At 43.4% G+C, this 12,603-nt stretch overlaps 1 protein-coding gene across 1 annotated transcript in view; it reads left to right on the forward strand.

Moving 5' to 3' along the window:
• HGFAC (HGF activator) overlaps positions 1-12,603 on the forward strand; it is a 45,534-nt gene that overhangs the window by 6,702 nt on the left and 26,229 nt on the right. The window contains exons 4-7 of the mRNA XM_057426680.1: positions 4,297-4,370; positions 9,272-9,385; positions 10,504-10,635; positions 12,046-12,156. Coding sequence (XP_057282663.1) covers positions 4,297-4,370; positions 9,272-9,385; positions 10,504-10,635; positions 12,046-12,156 — 431 coding nt within the window. The remainder of the gene's footprint in view (positions 1-4,296; positions 4,371-9,271; positions 9,386-10,503; positions 10,636-12,045; positions 12,157-12,603) is intronic.

Genomic DNA, 12,603 nt, shown 5'->3' on the forward strand with positions numbered 1-12,603 from the left:
AGCAGGAGAGTGCTAAATTATATATACGCTTGATGGGTCCTTGTCCTTGGTCCTCAGGTCGTACTTTAAGACAAGACTACAGTCGGGACTTTACAGTGTAAGCCAAAGCCTGCTCCAATAGGTTTTAATTTTATTACATATATTCTCATACTGCATATTACACAGATAGTGTGTGCTAGCCCATCATATTCAGTTCAATAAAAAGTCCTTCAGCAGAAAGCATACCAGAGCAGTGTCTGTCTTAATACAAAGCTGGATAACGTTAATGAAAGCCGCTCTTTTGATTCAAAGGGCTAAATGTGAAAGGCAATCAGATGTGACCTTGTCCATTTGTAACATTAAAGATTCAATATAAGTCAGTCCTGACTGCAGAAACCTTTCCCTACTTTCTCTGAGAGCAATAAACAAGTTGTATCTTTAGAAATATTTATTGAAAATATAGGAAAGAAGAGTAAATAATTGCAGTGTTCAAATAGCAAACTTCCTTTAGCAGCATCCTGTATTGCATTTCCCTGTAATTGTAATCTGTCTTCACAGATAAATTCCTATTTAGTGGGCTCTTAACAGGTAATAAAGACGTCATGTAAACTCGCCCGTTGTGTTGAAGAGAAAAAAATCAGCTGTAACAGCTAAAGTTCAGGGTATCTTCAGAAACTCAAAGCAGCTTAGGGACAGAAAAAATGGGCATGTGTTTAACACCCATGAGAGCAAATGGGAAGGGTGGTCTGTATTGCAGCCCAACAGTGGCTGAAGGAATGCTGCCAGTGCCCTGCCCCTGTGTCCCATGATGGGATGTGTTCCCTGAGATTCTGCACAAGAGGAATAGCGGGAGCAGACTTTGGCTCAGATTTTGGCTGTGAAGGTGTTGACTGACAGCTTGGAGATGCCTTATCCTGCACTTGAATGATGGATGTGACAGTCCCCGTTGTGCCAGGCTGTTTTGAGTGGGCTTGGGTCTGTACAGGAATGGTGTGATCTTACCATCTTCTCCAGGATTAGGAAGATTAGTTATTTTGGTTGAAAACAGTGCAAAGCAGAGCTTTTTGGCCAGCTGGATTACAAGATAGAGAGCTTATACAAGTCCTGGGAAGGAGAAGGACACGTGGGTTGAGCCAGGAGATACCAAGCGTCAGGATCTGGATTTTTCTGGTGCTCTTGGTCATTGCTCTGGTGCTCTCAGGCAAAGTCTGGCCATCTCCTGGTCAGGGCAATACCCAAAGAGGGTCTGAGGGAACCTCCAGACCTTGAACACTGAGAGCACCAGGTATGATCTTGGAGCTCTTTCTTTCCACTAATCTGCCTCTGGCCTGAGGCTTTGCTTGCTCTCCAAAATGTCCTGTTATTAAGGTTCCCAATGTTCCTGATGGGTAAAATAGCCTGCTTTCCATTTATCCTGCCTATCAGTTAGGCTTCATCTATAATATACCATTTATCTCTCCATTCCTATGTTGTTTGACATACACGGATTTAAAATGTTTTTTAAATCAGTCCTTAGTAGAGGACTTCTATATTAGGAAGAAGTTCATCACTGTGAGGGTGGTGAGGTGCAGGAAGAGGTTGCCCAAAGAAGCTGTGGATGCCCCATCCCTGGCAGTGTTCAAGGCCAGGTTGTACGGAGCTTTGAGCAACCTGCTCTAGAGAAAAGTGTCCCTTGGAACTGAAAGAGCTCTTAAGGTCCTTTCCAATCCGCACCAGTCTGTGATTCTATGCCTTTTCTGGTGTCATTAATTCAGTACCCATGATTTCAAGTTTTCACTTCTTTATTAACAATTTCTTGTAATGGGCTGATGTAAAGACTTTTGTTATCTCATAGAGAGTGGGCCCATTTACAAGTAACAGAAATACTAAGCCCATTTGGTGGATCTGTCTGCTGGGGGTAACATCCCATGAAATGGAAATGTCATCATGTTTCTGATAAGCCTTCCAGCAAAGAAGACATTTTAAAAAGAAAAGGAGGAAGACCAGAGAAGAAGCTTTGAGGATGTGCTGAGCTTTTCCCAGACAGTGAGAAATACGTATTGGAAAATACAAAAGGATTATGTGACTATACAAGAAGGCTGGCACTGAGGAGGCAGCCTGGCATCACAGAGGAGGACCAATTCTTTATAGGCACTGCAAGGGGAGGGGAAGAAGGGGACTGGTTGTGAAGAACATTGGCGTAGGAGATCCAGTGGGTTGTGGAAAGCTAGTGGAAGAAGCCTTAGTCAGAATCTCTAACAGCAGAAAATATCTAAAAGGGGAAAAAATGAGTTCTCCATTTGCTTAGAACTTGGCTGTTCCTGGAAAGACTCCAGAGAGTATTGATTTGCACATAGATATTTTTTTAATCCCTAATGATCAGAGTTCACTTGCATTCTTTAGGGTATACAAGACCTTTTTCATTTGCCTCTTCCATGCTGCCCAGTGTAACACTGCTCTTCCAGATCAATAATTACGTCGACTAGAAAAGCTGGAAAAGTTTGGATTCTCCTTCCCCATCATTGCTGGCACAGATGAAGTGTTCAGTCAGAGAGTATTTTGCCACCAATGACACAGCGATGCTGAGAATCACTTTTAGTGTACTCCTCACCTTATTTGTTGTGCATATTAGACCGTCCTTTAAAACAGCACAATCCACTTCCCAATGAAGGAACACAGAGAAATTTCCATCAACTCCCAAAAGAGTCATGAAGGCCTTAGTGCCTGCGAGAAAACAGCCTCTTTAAGTAAATGCCAAGTTAATCTGTACTAGACAAAAAAGCACCTTTCTTTTTCTGCACCATCTATAATTGAGGTCACCCAATTTAATATATGTGGCCTATTCAGATGTTCCATTGGAATGAAAGCATTTTTAATGCCACATAGCATCTAATTAAGAAGCAAATAGGGCAGGTAAAATGGTGGACATGCTCTGCAATAAAATTTCAATCTAGCTTGTGACATCCTAAGGGGAAAATATATTTGATAACACAACTCTTCAAGGTATGATAAAAACACACATAATGAAAATGGATTATCAGGCACATTAAATAAAGCAAACTCCCATTTCTTCTATGTCTTGTAGCTGATATTTATTATAGAATCATAGAATAATTAGGGTTGGAAAGGACTGTAAGATCATCCAGTTCCAACTCCCCTGCCATGGGCAGGGACACCTCACACTAAACCATGTCACCTAAGGCCTCGTCCAACCTGGTCCTGAACACTGCCAGGGATGGAGCATTCACAACCTCCCTGGGCAACCCATTCCAGTGCCTCACCACCCTAACAGGAAAGAATTTCCTCCTTATATCCAATCTAAACTTCCCCTGTTTAAGTTTTGACCCGTTACCCCTTGTCCTGTCACTGCAGTCCCTAACGAAGAGTCCCTCCCAGCATCCCTATAGGCCCCCTTCAGATACTGGAAGGCTGCTATGAGGTCTCCAGGCTGAATTATTTTGCTGCATTAGAACTTGTGAGGGAGGATGTTTTGGTGGATAGCACATTAGGACAGGATGTGGACCTCCAAGGTTCGGCCTTGGTTCACTCACACACTCCCTGTGTGGCCTCCGGGAAGCCTATGAGTCTGCTTCTGCAAATGGAGAATTAAACTTAATGCTCCTTGGAGTCTTTTGAGCCTTGGAGATAATAGACCGATGAGGGCAAGGAATGTGCGCAGATAAAGAGTTGTCAAAGTTTGTCTCAGTAGGATTCCCACGGGCAGTGTGGCGTGCAGGATTCAGCTCACTGCTCTGCAAAAAGGAGAGGTTTTGTCTGTGTGTTTGGAAATCACCGCAGTGTCAGTTATTTCCTCATTTCATCTGGCAAGTTAAAAAGTAGGAATACTTTAGAGGAACTGAGTGCAAAATATGTTTGTTGCTGAAAGCCACTGAAAAGTGCCTCTGTGGACAGTCTCTTGCCTCCACAGGTTATTAAAATAACTGACCGGCATCAAAACTGGGTTGGGTCCTGTTTTGCTTGTTTTCTAATGAATAAAGAGACATAATTTATTTACTTTGGTTTTGGTTTTCATTTCTGTCTTTCATTTTCTAATTTTAGAAATGGGAAGAGGGTTTGGTTTTTCTGGAGGGTTCACTGGATATTTCAGATCGTGCTTCTGTCTCAATCCGTATTTAATTTGAGAGAAATGGGGCAGGGCATCTTTAACAAAAGAAAGCTTATTTTCCCTCTGATGTTAAGAGAGTTTTAATGAAACAGATGCTAATTAGAAAAAAAAGTATGAGCTTGAGGTTGCCAAAGTTTGAAGGCCATACAGTTTTAGAGCAAACATCCAGGTTGTTGAAAGCTGCACCAAACTGCACCTTTTATTCTTTTCAGGTGTTCGACAACACACAACTATGATCGGGACAGGAGATGGGGACACTGTGTTTTGTTGCCCAAAGACCATAGAGGTAAGGCAAGCCATTGCTGAGTTGCTCCAGGTACCTGGCTCCTACTTTGCCACCTGCAGTAAGGAGGGACAGGGGACAGTGCCTTCGGTGCTACTTTTATTTGGTGTACACAGAGCAAGCCTTCACATTAAATGTTTCCAGGATCTCTCTGTGACTGTGCATAACCATCATATGAGAGTGTGAATACCATGCAGTCTTTAATTCACTTTCTGTTGACTAGTTTGAAATCATGGGGAGAAGTTATGGTAACATCAACACAGAAATCTGAACTCTTGCTGGAGCTGAGCACAGAGGTGATCATCTTCTCCTTCACAGGCTGGATGTTCCTATTAGTTTTCCCTTCATTTAATCAGCTGCATTTTCTGTCTGACCAGTTAGTCTTTTAGAAGATACAGGAGCATTTCACAGTTTGTACAGTACACAGCCGTCACTTCCAGCTATGCTTCCTTGAGATCTCATGGTGAAGAGCAGACCTTCAAAAACCAGACTTCCCCGGGCTTTGGGCTGTGTCAGAGAAAACAAGAGGACAGACACATTCATTGCAGGAGTACTGAGGGACCATTCAAGGGTTACTTTGCTGAACAGTGCTACAACTTCATGTGGTCACCACACTCCACTGTGACAATTGCCTCATTGTGAAAGTCTGTCTAAAACAGGAAGCCAAGGTCTGTGGCAAACTCCTCTTCCTATGTGAGTCACTTTCATTGACACGCTGGCTGACAGCACCATGTCCCGAGCAGTTCAGTGAGGATCGTGCGTCCCTGTCCTCAGGAGTGCCGTGATGGCTGGTCTTTGCTTGTCTCTGTCTCCCCAGCTCCATGTTTCATTAGCTGGATGCTGGGGAATCTCCTTTTATAGAGAACATATGTATCTAATTCCTAGTTTACACAGGGACAGACCACCGGGTGTTGCATTGATCAGACTTGATGCCCCTGAGGTTTTTTTGGATCTTTGTCTAAATGCTGATCCTGTTCCTCTTTTTTTTCCTCTAACCACTTTCAAATGTGACCTATCTTCTCTCGTCTGTGGGATATAGAATCATAGAATCATAACATAGTTAGGATTGGAAAGGACCTTATGATCATCCAGTTCCAACCCCTCTGCCATGGGCAGGGAAATATGACCAGATGTCCTTAGATGTTAATTTCCCACTTTCAAATGCAGGACATTTTCCACCATCCCTTTGAAGGGAGTTTGCTGCCTGTCAGGAGTCTCACCGCCAAGATGACTGTAATCTACTAGAGCGCATGAAAAGCCAGCGTTAGCTGAATCATGCTGACGGTCTAAAATTAAGCAGCTCACAGCATCATCACTTTAAACTTAACAACTTTAAATTATTTTCCAGCTTGGCTTTAAAACAGATTAAGAGTAGATCAGAGACAAATGGCCTAACCCCAAAACAAGCAGCAATGTTTGTGCCTTTGTAACGCAAGTATGTCAGACATGAACCTAGACTTTATAGACATGCTTGCAAGAGTCAGATTCATGAATGCCTTCCCAGAGCTTAAAATGTTGGAAGCTTTAACTAATGACCGCTTTAATCCTCCAGTACAACGCTGTCATGGTGGTGGCTGGCTTTTCCATGAACTCTCCAAGCCTAGTGTTGCATTTCTGAGGTGCCTTGTGTCACCTCTGTCCCTCAATCTGCCCATCACCATTGTGCTGCCAGCCCCATGTGCAGCCACCTCCAGCCTTTTTGAACTTGCTGCCTCATTTTTGCCTATTACTCATCACAGTGTTGGATAGGGTGGCTTGTAACAAGAAAGGCACTGTGCCTGCCTGCCCCTTGCTGAAGCAAACAGGGTCAGTATCCTCTGTCAATGTATTTTAATGTCAGCAAGGGTTACTGTTCTTTCTCCAGGAAAAAAAAAGTTTTTATGAGTTACATGAGTGTGAGAGGAAAGGAAAGAGGGAAAAGGATGGGGTAGCTGAAAGAGATCACTGCTTATTGATGCAAAGACAAGACTATTCCTGGAAGGATTAATAATTTTGTAAAATTAAATTAAAGTTCTTTAGCTGTTATTTTATTTAGAAACATAAGTCTGCTTTTATTTTTAAGCATGGTATTTGGTCTTGGAAAACATTTAACAGATCACCATCCAAGAGAAAAGGTTTACGGTGAGGCTGAAAGGAAGGAACAGCATAATAGCTGAAGGGAATTTCAAGCAAATGGGAGGAAAGTTTGCCTGCTGGGGAAGATAGCTGGGAAGAAAGAAGCAGTCAAACTGAGTAATGCTGATCTTTAAATTGTGGAAAATATATGATTTTGTTTTGTAAAAACTCAACCACTTTAGGGATGCTTAAAAAACAAGAAAAAAAATAAATTTTGAGGGAGAGAATATCCTTTTGTCATGAGAGATTGGTGAGGAGCATGTGAACTGGGGTGGGGAAGGAGCTGCTTGAAAGCAAAGGCTGAAGCACAAATTCCCTCCAGGCCAAGAATACCATGTGTAGGAGTGGGGAGTCAACTTGAAACCATTGGATCTGCTTACAAATCAATGTTAAGCAAGTGTTGGAGGCATTGATCCAGAAAATGCATCTGCCAAATTCAAGAGAAAATTTAACCAAAAAACCTTTAGCTTCAGGATGAAGCGAAGCTCAGGTAGGAAGGCTTTGCTGGAAGGAGATCTTACTGTGCAGAGTCAGAGCTTGCTGTATTGGCACCCGAAGCCCTTGTTCAACCCACCCCTAAAATCAGTGGGAGCTTTAGCACTGCCTTCAGGGGATATTTGCTTAGGTTTCCAGCTGATCCTCCGCTCCTGCCCAAGAGATGCCTGTGGAGACTGTGTAGTAGCTGCCCAATGTGAGCCCCTGCATTCACATGGGCCAACTGGGCTGTGCATGTAGGTACGTGTATGCTTAAATGTGCAATGCTCCTATGTGTGGGACTTCTGGATTTTGGGCACCCTGTTAGGACTACTGCTCTGAATGTCTGGAACCCTTGGACAAATGGCCAAAACCCCAGGGAGGCCCAGAGTTGGCAGGAAAGTGCCAGACAGTGGGTATTTTAAGAGACATTTGGACTCATATGGAAAGAAGAAGTAGAGCAGTGTGGGCTGCATAGGCAAGAGGAAGAGGCAACATCCCAGAAGGGGCTCTGGGGAAGAGCAGTCCTGGTTTCCTGGTTCTGGGGAGAAGAGTGGCAGAAACAGAAAGTTTTTGTGGGAAGATATGGGTAGGAAGGGGAGACAAGAGTAGTGCTCATTCAGCAGGGCCTCAGAGAGGTGAAGCTGAAGTCAAGGTGATTACTAGCAAGCATGGAGTGCTTCACCCATGAGGGTAGGGAGATAACGCTGGGTGGCTTTAGGCATTGGCAGAGCAGGCAGGGACTTGGCACTCCCCAGTTAATGTATAGTTACAAGTGGGCAGGATTCCCTGCAGGGAACTGTGATGTGTCCATGTGCTTATGAGTAGAAGATGCTCTTGGACTTCAGGAAAGGTGGGAAGTGATGCAGAGCACCCCAGGGATGTCAGACCAGAGGGGTGGGTGGGATGTAGTGAGGACCCAACTGGAAAAGAAATAGAGGACTGGAAGTGCTTTTTGCAGATTTAATGGGGGTACAAAAAATTGCTAGAGCACCACTGTACCAGAATATGGTTTTGGAGACCAAGTCATGGTTTGCATGTGATGGGAATAGGAAATACGGGATTTTCCTTTGAGGAAACATTACACCACTGAAAGTTTCATAACTATCCAACAGCAGGAACAGCAGGAATGTCACTGCCTTTACTTGTTTACCCTTGATATTATCCCACAGCGAAACTACCAGTGAATACACCCAGACCTGCTATCAGATAACAATTACACCACTCTGTTCTCAACTAAATATTTTGATCCATGCAGGGGAGCCTCACGTTCACACCACTGCAGCAAACTTCAGGCTGTACCTTCCATGCTTTGCTTCAACCCCGCATGTGTGTGCCTGTTTCTGTATGTTGTATCCCATGCTTAAGTCCCATGCTCTACTGAAGGAGCACTGGATTGAGTAGCTCTAGAGTTGTCTTTGTAGAGTTTGACTAGCATTAAAAAAGCATTTGAATGCAGGCAAGCTGCTGGGCCAGCTCTGCAGCAGGTGTAAAACATGATGTTGGTTAACTTCAGGGCAGATCCATCCCTCAGCACTGTCTGAAATCAGGAACATTGCCTGGCCAGCAAGACTCTTATGACTTTTGCATTGCATCTTGCCAAGTAAAGCTTCTATCACAGGAGTTAGAGAGTTTCCTGGCACATCCCATCCTCTCCCACTATATTTTCCCATGAGTTAGAAATCCCTTAGACAACAGAGATATACTAGGCTGATCCAGTTTAATCTTGCTTGGCCTGATTTACTTGGACATGCCCTTGCCTTGCTTTATTTTATTTCCCTTTGTTCCAGCTATCCATTAGTTTTGGCATAATCAAACAACCCATAGCAAATTCTTCTGTCGAGGGCTGTCCTTTGTGTAATTTGAAAGGGAGTTGCATGGCCCTGGTCATTGGTGTTGAAGCTAGAAGCATGCAGGGCAGTAATGAGGGCAGAGACAGAGCTGCAGCCTTCCCTCCCCAGTGTAAAGGCACAGCTCCATCTTGTGGGCATTTGTCCCATCTTCTTCCTCACCACGGTGGCAGCTGGCAACTTCGTGCGCGTCTCGACCTGCCACCTTCGGACAAGTTACTCTGGGGAGAAGGTTCAACTCAGTGACTTACTGCATGGTTTCTGAAAGCTGAATAAATACAGCTGCTACACAGCTGGAAACTAACCCACTGTAAATTGGTTGGATAAGCTTTGTTCTAAGTTAATGGTATTAAACCTACTGTGCATTGAACCAAAATGGTTCATGGAACCAAGCTGACACCTGCTACAACAAAGCATGGCTTATCTGGTGCCTACTGACAACAACTTCTTATGTTGCCTGTCTAGATCACTGTGCAAACAACCCTTGCCAAAACGGGGGGACATGCTCTCCTGCACATGGCCATCAGAGGTACCACTGTACCTGTCCTGAGGAATTCACAGGCGAGGACTGTCAGATGAGTAAGTATCTTCTTCCACGAGTGTTACAACATGAGATATAAGCAGTTAGTACAGGTTGTTAATGTTTGCTTAATGAAAAGGTAGTGCTGTTGTGATGGGAGAGACCACTGCAGCACGAATGTTTGTGTAGGTGGATTTCCAAATGGTTATGACAGACAATCCATTACTGACAGGACAGCTGAAAATAGCTTGGTTATACAATCGAGAGCGACATTAAGCTGTGGGAAACACAAAGATCCTCTTCCCCGCCCTTTGCTGCTTTTAAGATTTAAATATCCCTAACATGCTTGGAAATTACTAATAATATCATCTAGTACGTAGGGCAGAGAAACATGAAAAAGTAGCAGAATTTCAGGTGATGCTTTTGTCCTTTATGTGTATGCACACATGGGTCTATCAGTACTTTTCTTGTGATGTCAGCTTTGCACTTGGACAGCTTCAGGGTAGTAATTCTCAATGACAGTTAGGCCAAAAGGCTTTGTCTGGGTTATTTTTCCAGTTTTATGGTGATGCCATTCCCAATTTACTGTGTGCCAAGCAAGGAATTAGTCTTTTAAACTGATGGGTTTCAGCCGTACTTGCTGTTGTTTATGGAATGCTTTTCATAAAATCATTTGGGTTGGAAAAGATCCTTCAGGTCATTGAATCCAACGATTAATCTAACACAACCAAGTCAACTACTAAACCACATTCCCTGTAGCTCTACACTTGTCTCCCAACAATAAGCAATGAAGCCCTTTTCAGTCCTGGTGATCCACTGTCTGTAGAACAGCCCATGATCTCAGATGGTGCAGTAAAGTGGGACAGACACAAGTATACACCACTGATATGAGTTTTTGTGTTTGCTGAATGAACTCTTAGAAGGACTTAAGTAACGGTGAGGCTGTCATGCTCATAGGGCTTTAGGAGAAACCTACCTCTGCCTTAAGGTCCTGGAGCTGCTGCTACAATGTTTTAGTACCTTCACACTATGAAGGCTGGCTTGCTTAGAAGCACTGAACAAACATGTATCTGCTCAACAGAAGAAAAAAGAATGAGCAGGGAATGGTGGAGACTGTGGTGCCATTACCTGTGAGAAATAACCTCAGAAAGCTTGTGTTGTTTTTAAACTGTTTCAGAGAAATGTTTTGACAACAGTCTCTACGAGTTCTTTGATGTGGGCATGAGCTGGTCAAGAGTCCAACAAGGAGCTGTGGAGCAGTGCATGTGTGTGGACGGCCAGATTGAGTGTGGGAGTGCTGAATACAAAAGTAAGGCACTATCATCTGTTATGGCTATTGGCCTGCTTGAAGTGGGGATAAAGGACAGCGAGGATTTCAAAGCTGAGCAGTGTTACACACAGTAATACTGCTTTTGCAGTTCATGTACTCTCCCCGAAAGAGAACGTTTCAGCTTTTCTTTCCATGTGTGAGCAGTAATGCTGACCCAGAAAACCGCTTTAATGTGTCCATTTTTATTTGAGCAAGCAATTATATGCATTAATGCACTATATTTAGGGACATATGTCAGTGTTTTCTTTGAGAGGGATGCAATCCTGATCTGCCTTACGTAAAACTATGCAACAGTTGCATAGTTGAAGTGGTAAAATTTTCCTCCAAACCTCCACACCCTCCTCTACTCTTCCCTGCACACCTACAATTGCTTCATATTGCTGTTTCACCTCTGGGTTTTCTTCCCAATCCTATCCCACTCTGAAATTGCCAGCATGTAAACTCTACCTGCCTCCAGGATCCCACACGCCCTGCAACAGCCCCAGAGTCCCCATGATTTTTGTCCCAACATCCCCACTGCTGGCTGGGGTGATGCTTACGTTATGAAGCCTCCTCCTTGTTTTGGGGCTGTGAGGTGCCCAGCTCAGCTGGCCAGATAGCTGCAGGGCATGTGCTTTGGGTTGTCACTTTCCTGATGAAGCCAGCATAGCACCTCCCTTTTGGAAGGAGAGATTATGATAAGAAAACCATATGCCTCACCTATATATATGCTCTGGTATGGCTATTGTGCTGTTCAGTCTGGCTGACTGTTAACCTCCCAAGTAACTTACAGTACCAAGTAAACTTCATAAAAGTCATTTGAAATAGGTAGATGCATTTATTTCCACCTTACAGAACTGGAAATTGAAGGACGGAGAGTTGGTTGCTTTCTACAAGTCTTTACTAAGCTTTCTTTAGGAGAGTAGCTGGCTTTTCTAGGGAGTCCATGGAAGACTTGGGAAATCTGATAGGACTTAATATGCCCCAGTCAAAGGTTCAAAATATTTAACTGAACTTCTTACTAGATACATTACTATACATTTTAATGCAGCTCAATGGCAAAGTTGGAATTGGCAGAACCCTCTGTACAGAAAGAAGTGCTAATGCCATCACCATCACCACTAGTAATAATAATCACCACCCCCATTTTACCTATTGTTCACTGATAACATTCTTCAATAGCTAGGCTGACATTATCCAATAAGAGTGAAAACAATGAGACAGACCTCAGTGGGAAGAAATCAGCAGAGTTTCCTTTATTTTACATCAGGTGTACGTCTGAGATGAGTAAAAAAGGGAAAACTTCCCCAAAATGCACACGCACAGAGAAGGTGCATGAAAGTGAGTTAAAATGGACTGATTTTCCTGAATAGCTTGTACTTCGGTTTGACCTTTCATTTCTGCTTGTAGGTTGCGTTCATGATCCTTGCCTGAACGGTGGAGAATGTAAAATGGTTACCTTCAGTGGGAAAACAGTATGTGATTGCAAAGGAAATTTTGCAGGAAAGTATTGCAATATTGGTAAGTGTAACAACCCACTGTTGGGCAGAGAATCTGGAGTTTTCATCTGAGTGGGTTTGGCCTGTGTGTTGTATTCTGCCTTTGCAGACATTTCTTGTAGTAACTGAAGAGTCACACAGAGCAAGCGATTAATGCAGTCCTCCAGCGTAAAACATAACACGCTCTTCACCACCAACACCCCGATTCTAAAAATATTTGTTCATGTCCTTGACTCCACGGAAAATTAAACACAGAATTCTTAATCCAATTACTCATGCCCATAAAATAAGCTCATAGCTCCATTTTGCAGCATCAGTCTCAGAGCCGTACTCTACTGCAAACACTTCCCCACTCTATGCAACCCTTCATGAAGCAGGGATTTATGCTCTGACAAAATCTGGCAGTTGACTATATTTGGTAGCACCAGATTATTGTGCAAAGTAGACTAAAAGTTCACACCCTTTGTTT

The sequence above is a fragment of the Pezoporus wallicus genome, unplaced genomic scaffold (genome assembly GCF_028554395.1).
Source record: "Pezoporus wallicus isolate ANWC-B61680 ecotype Strahan unplaced genomic scaffold, APGP_CSIRO_Pwel_v1 scaffold_13239, whole genome shotgun sequence".
NCBI lineage: Eukaryota > Metazoa > Chordata > Aves > Psittaciformes > Psittacidae > Pezoporus > Pezoporus wallicus.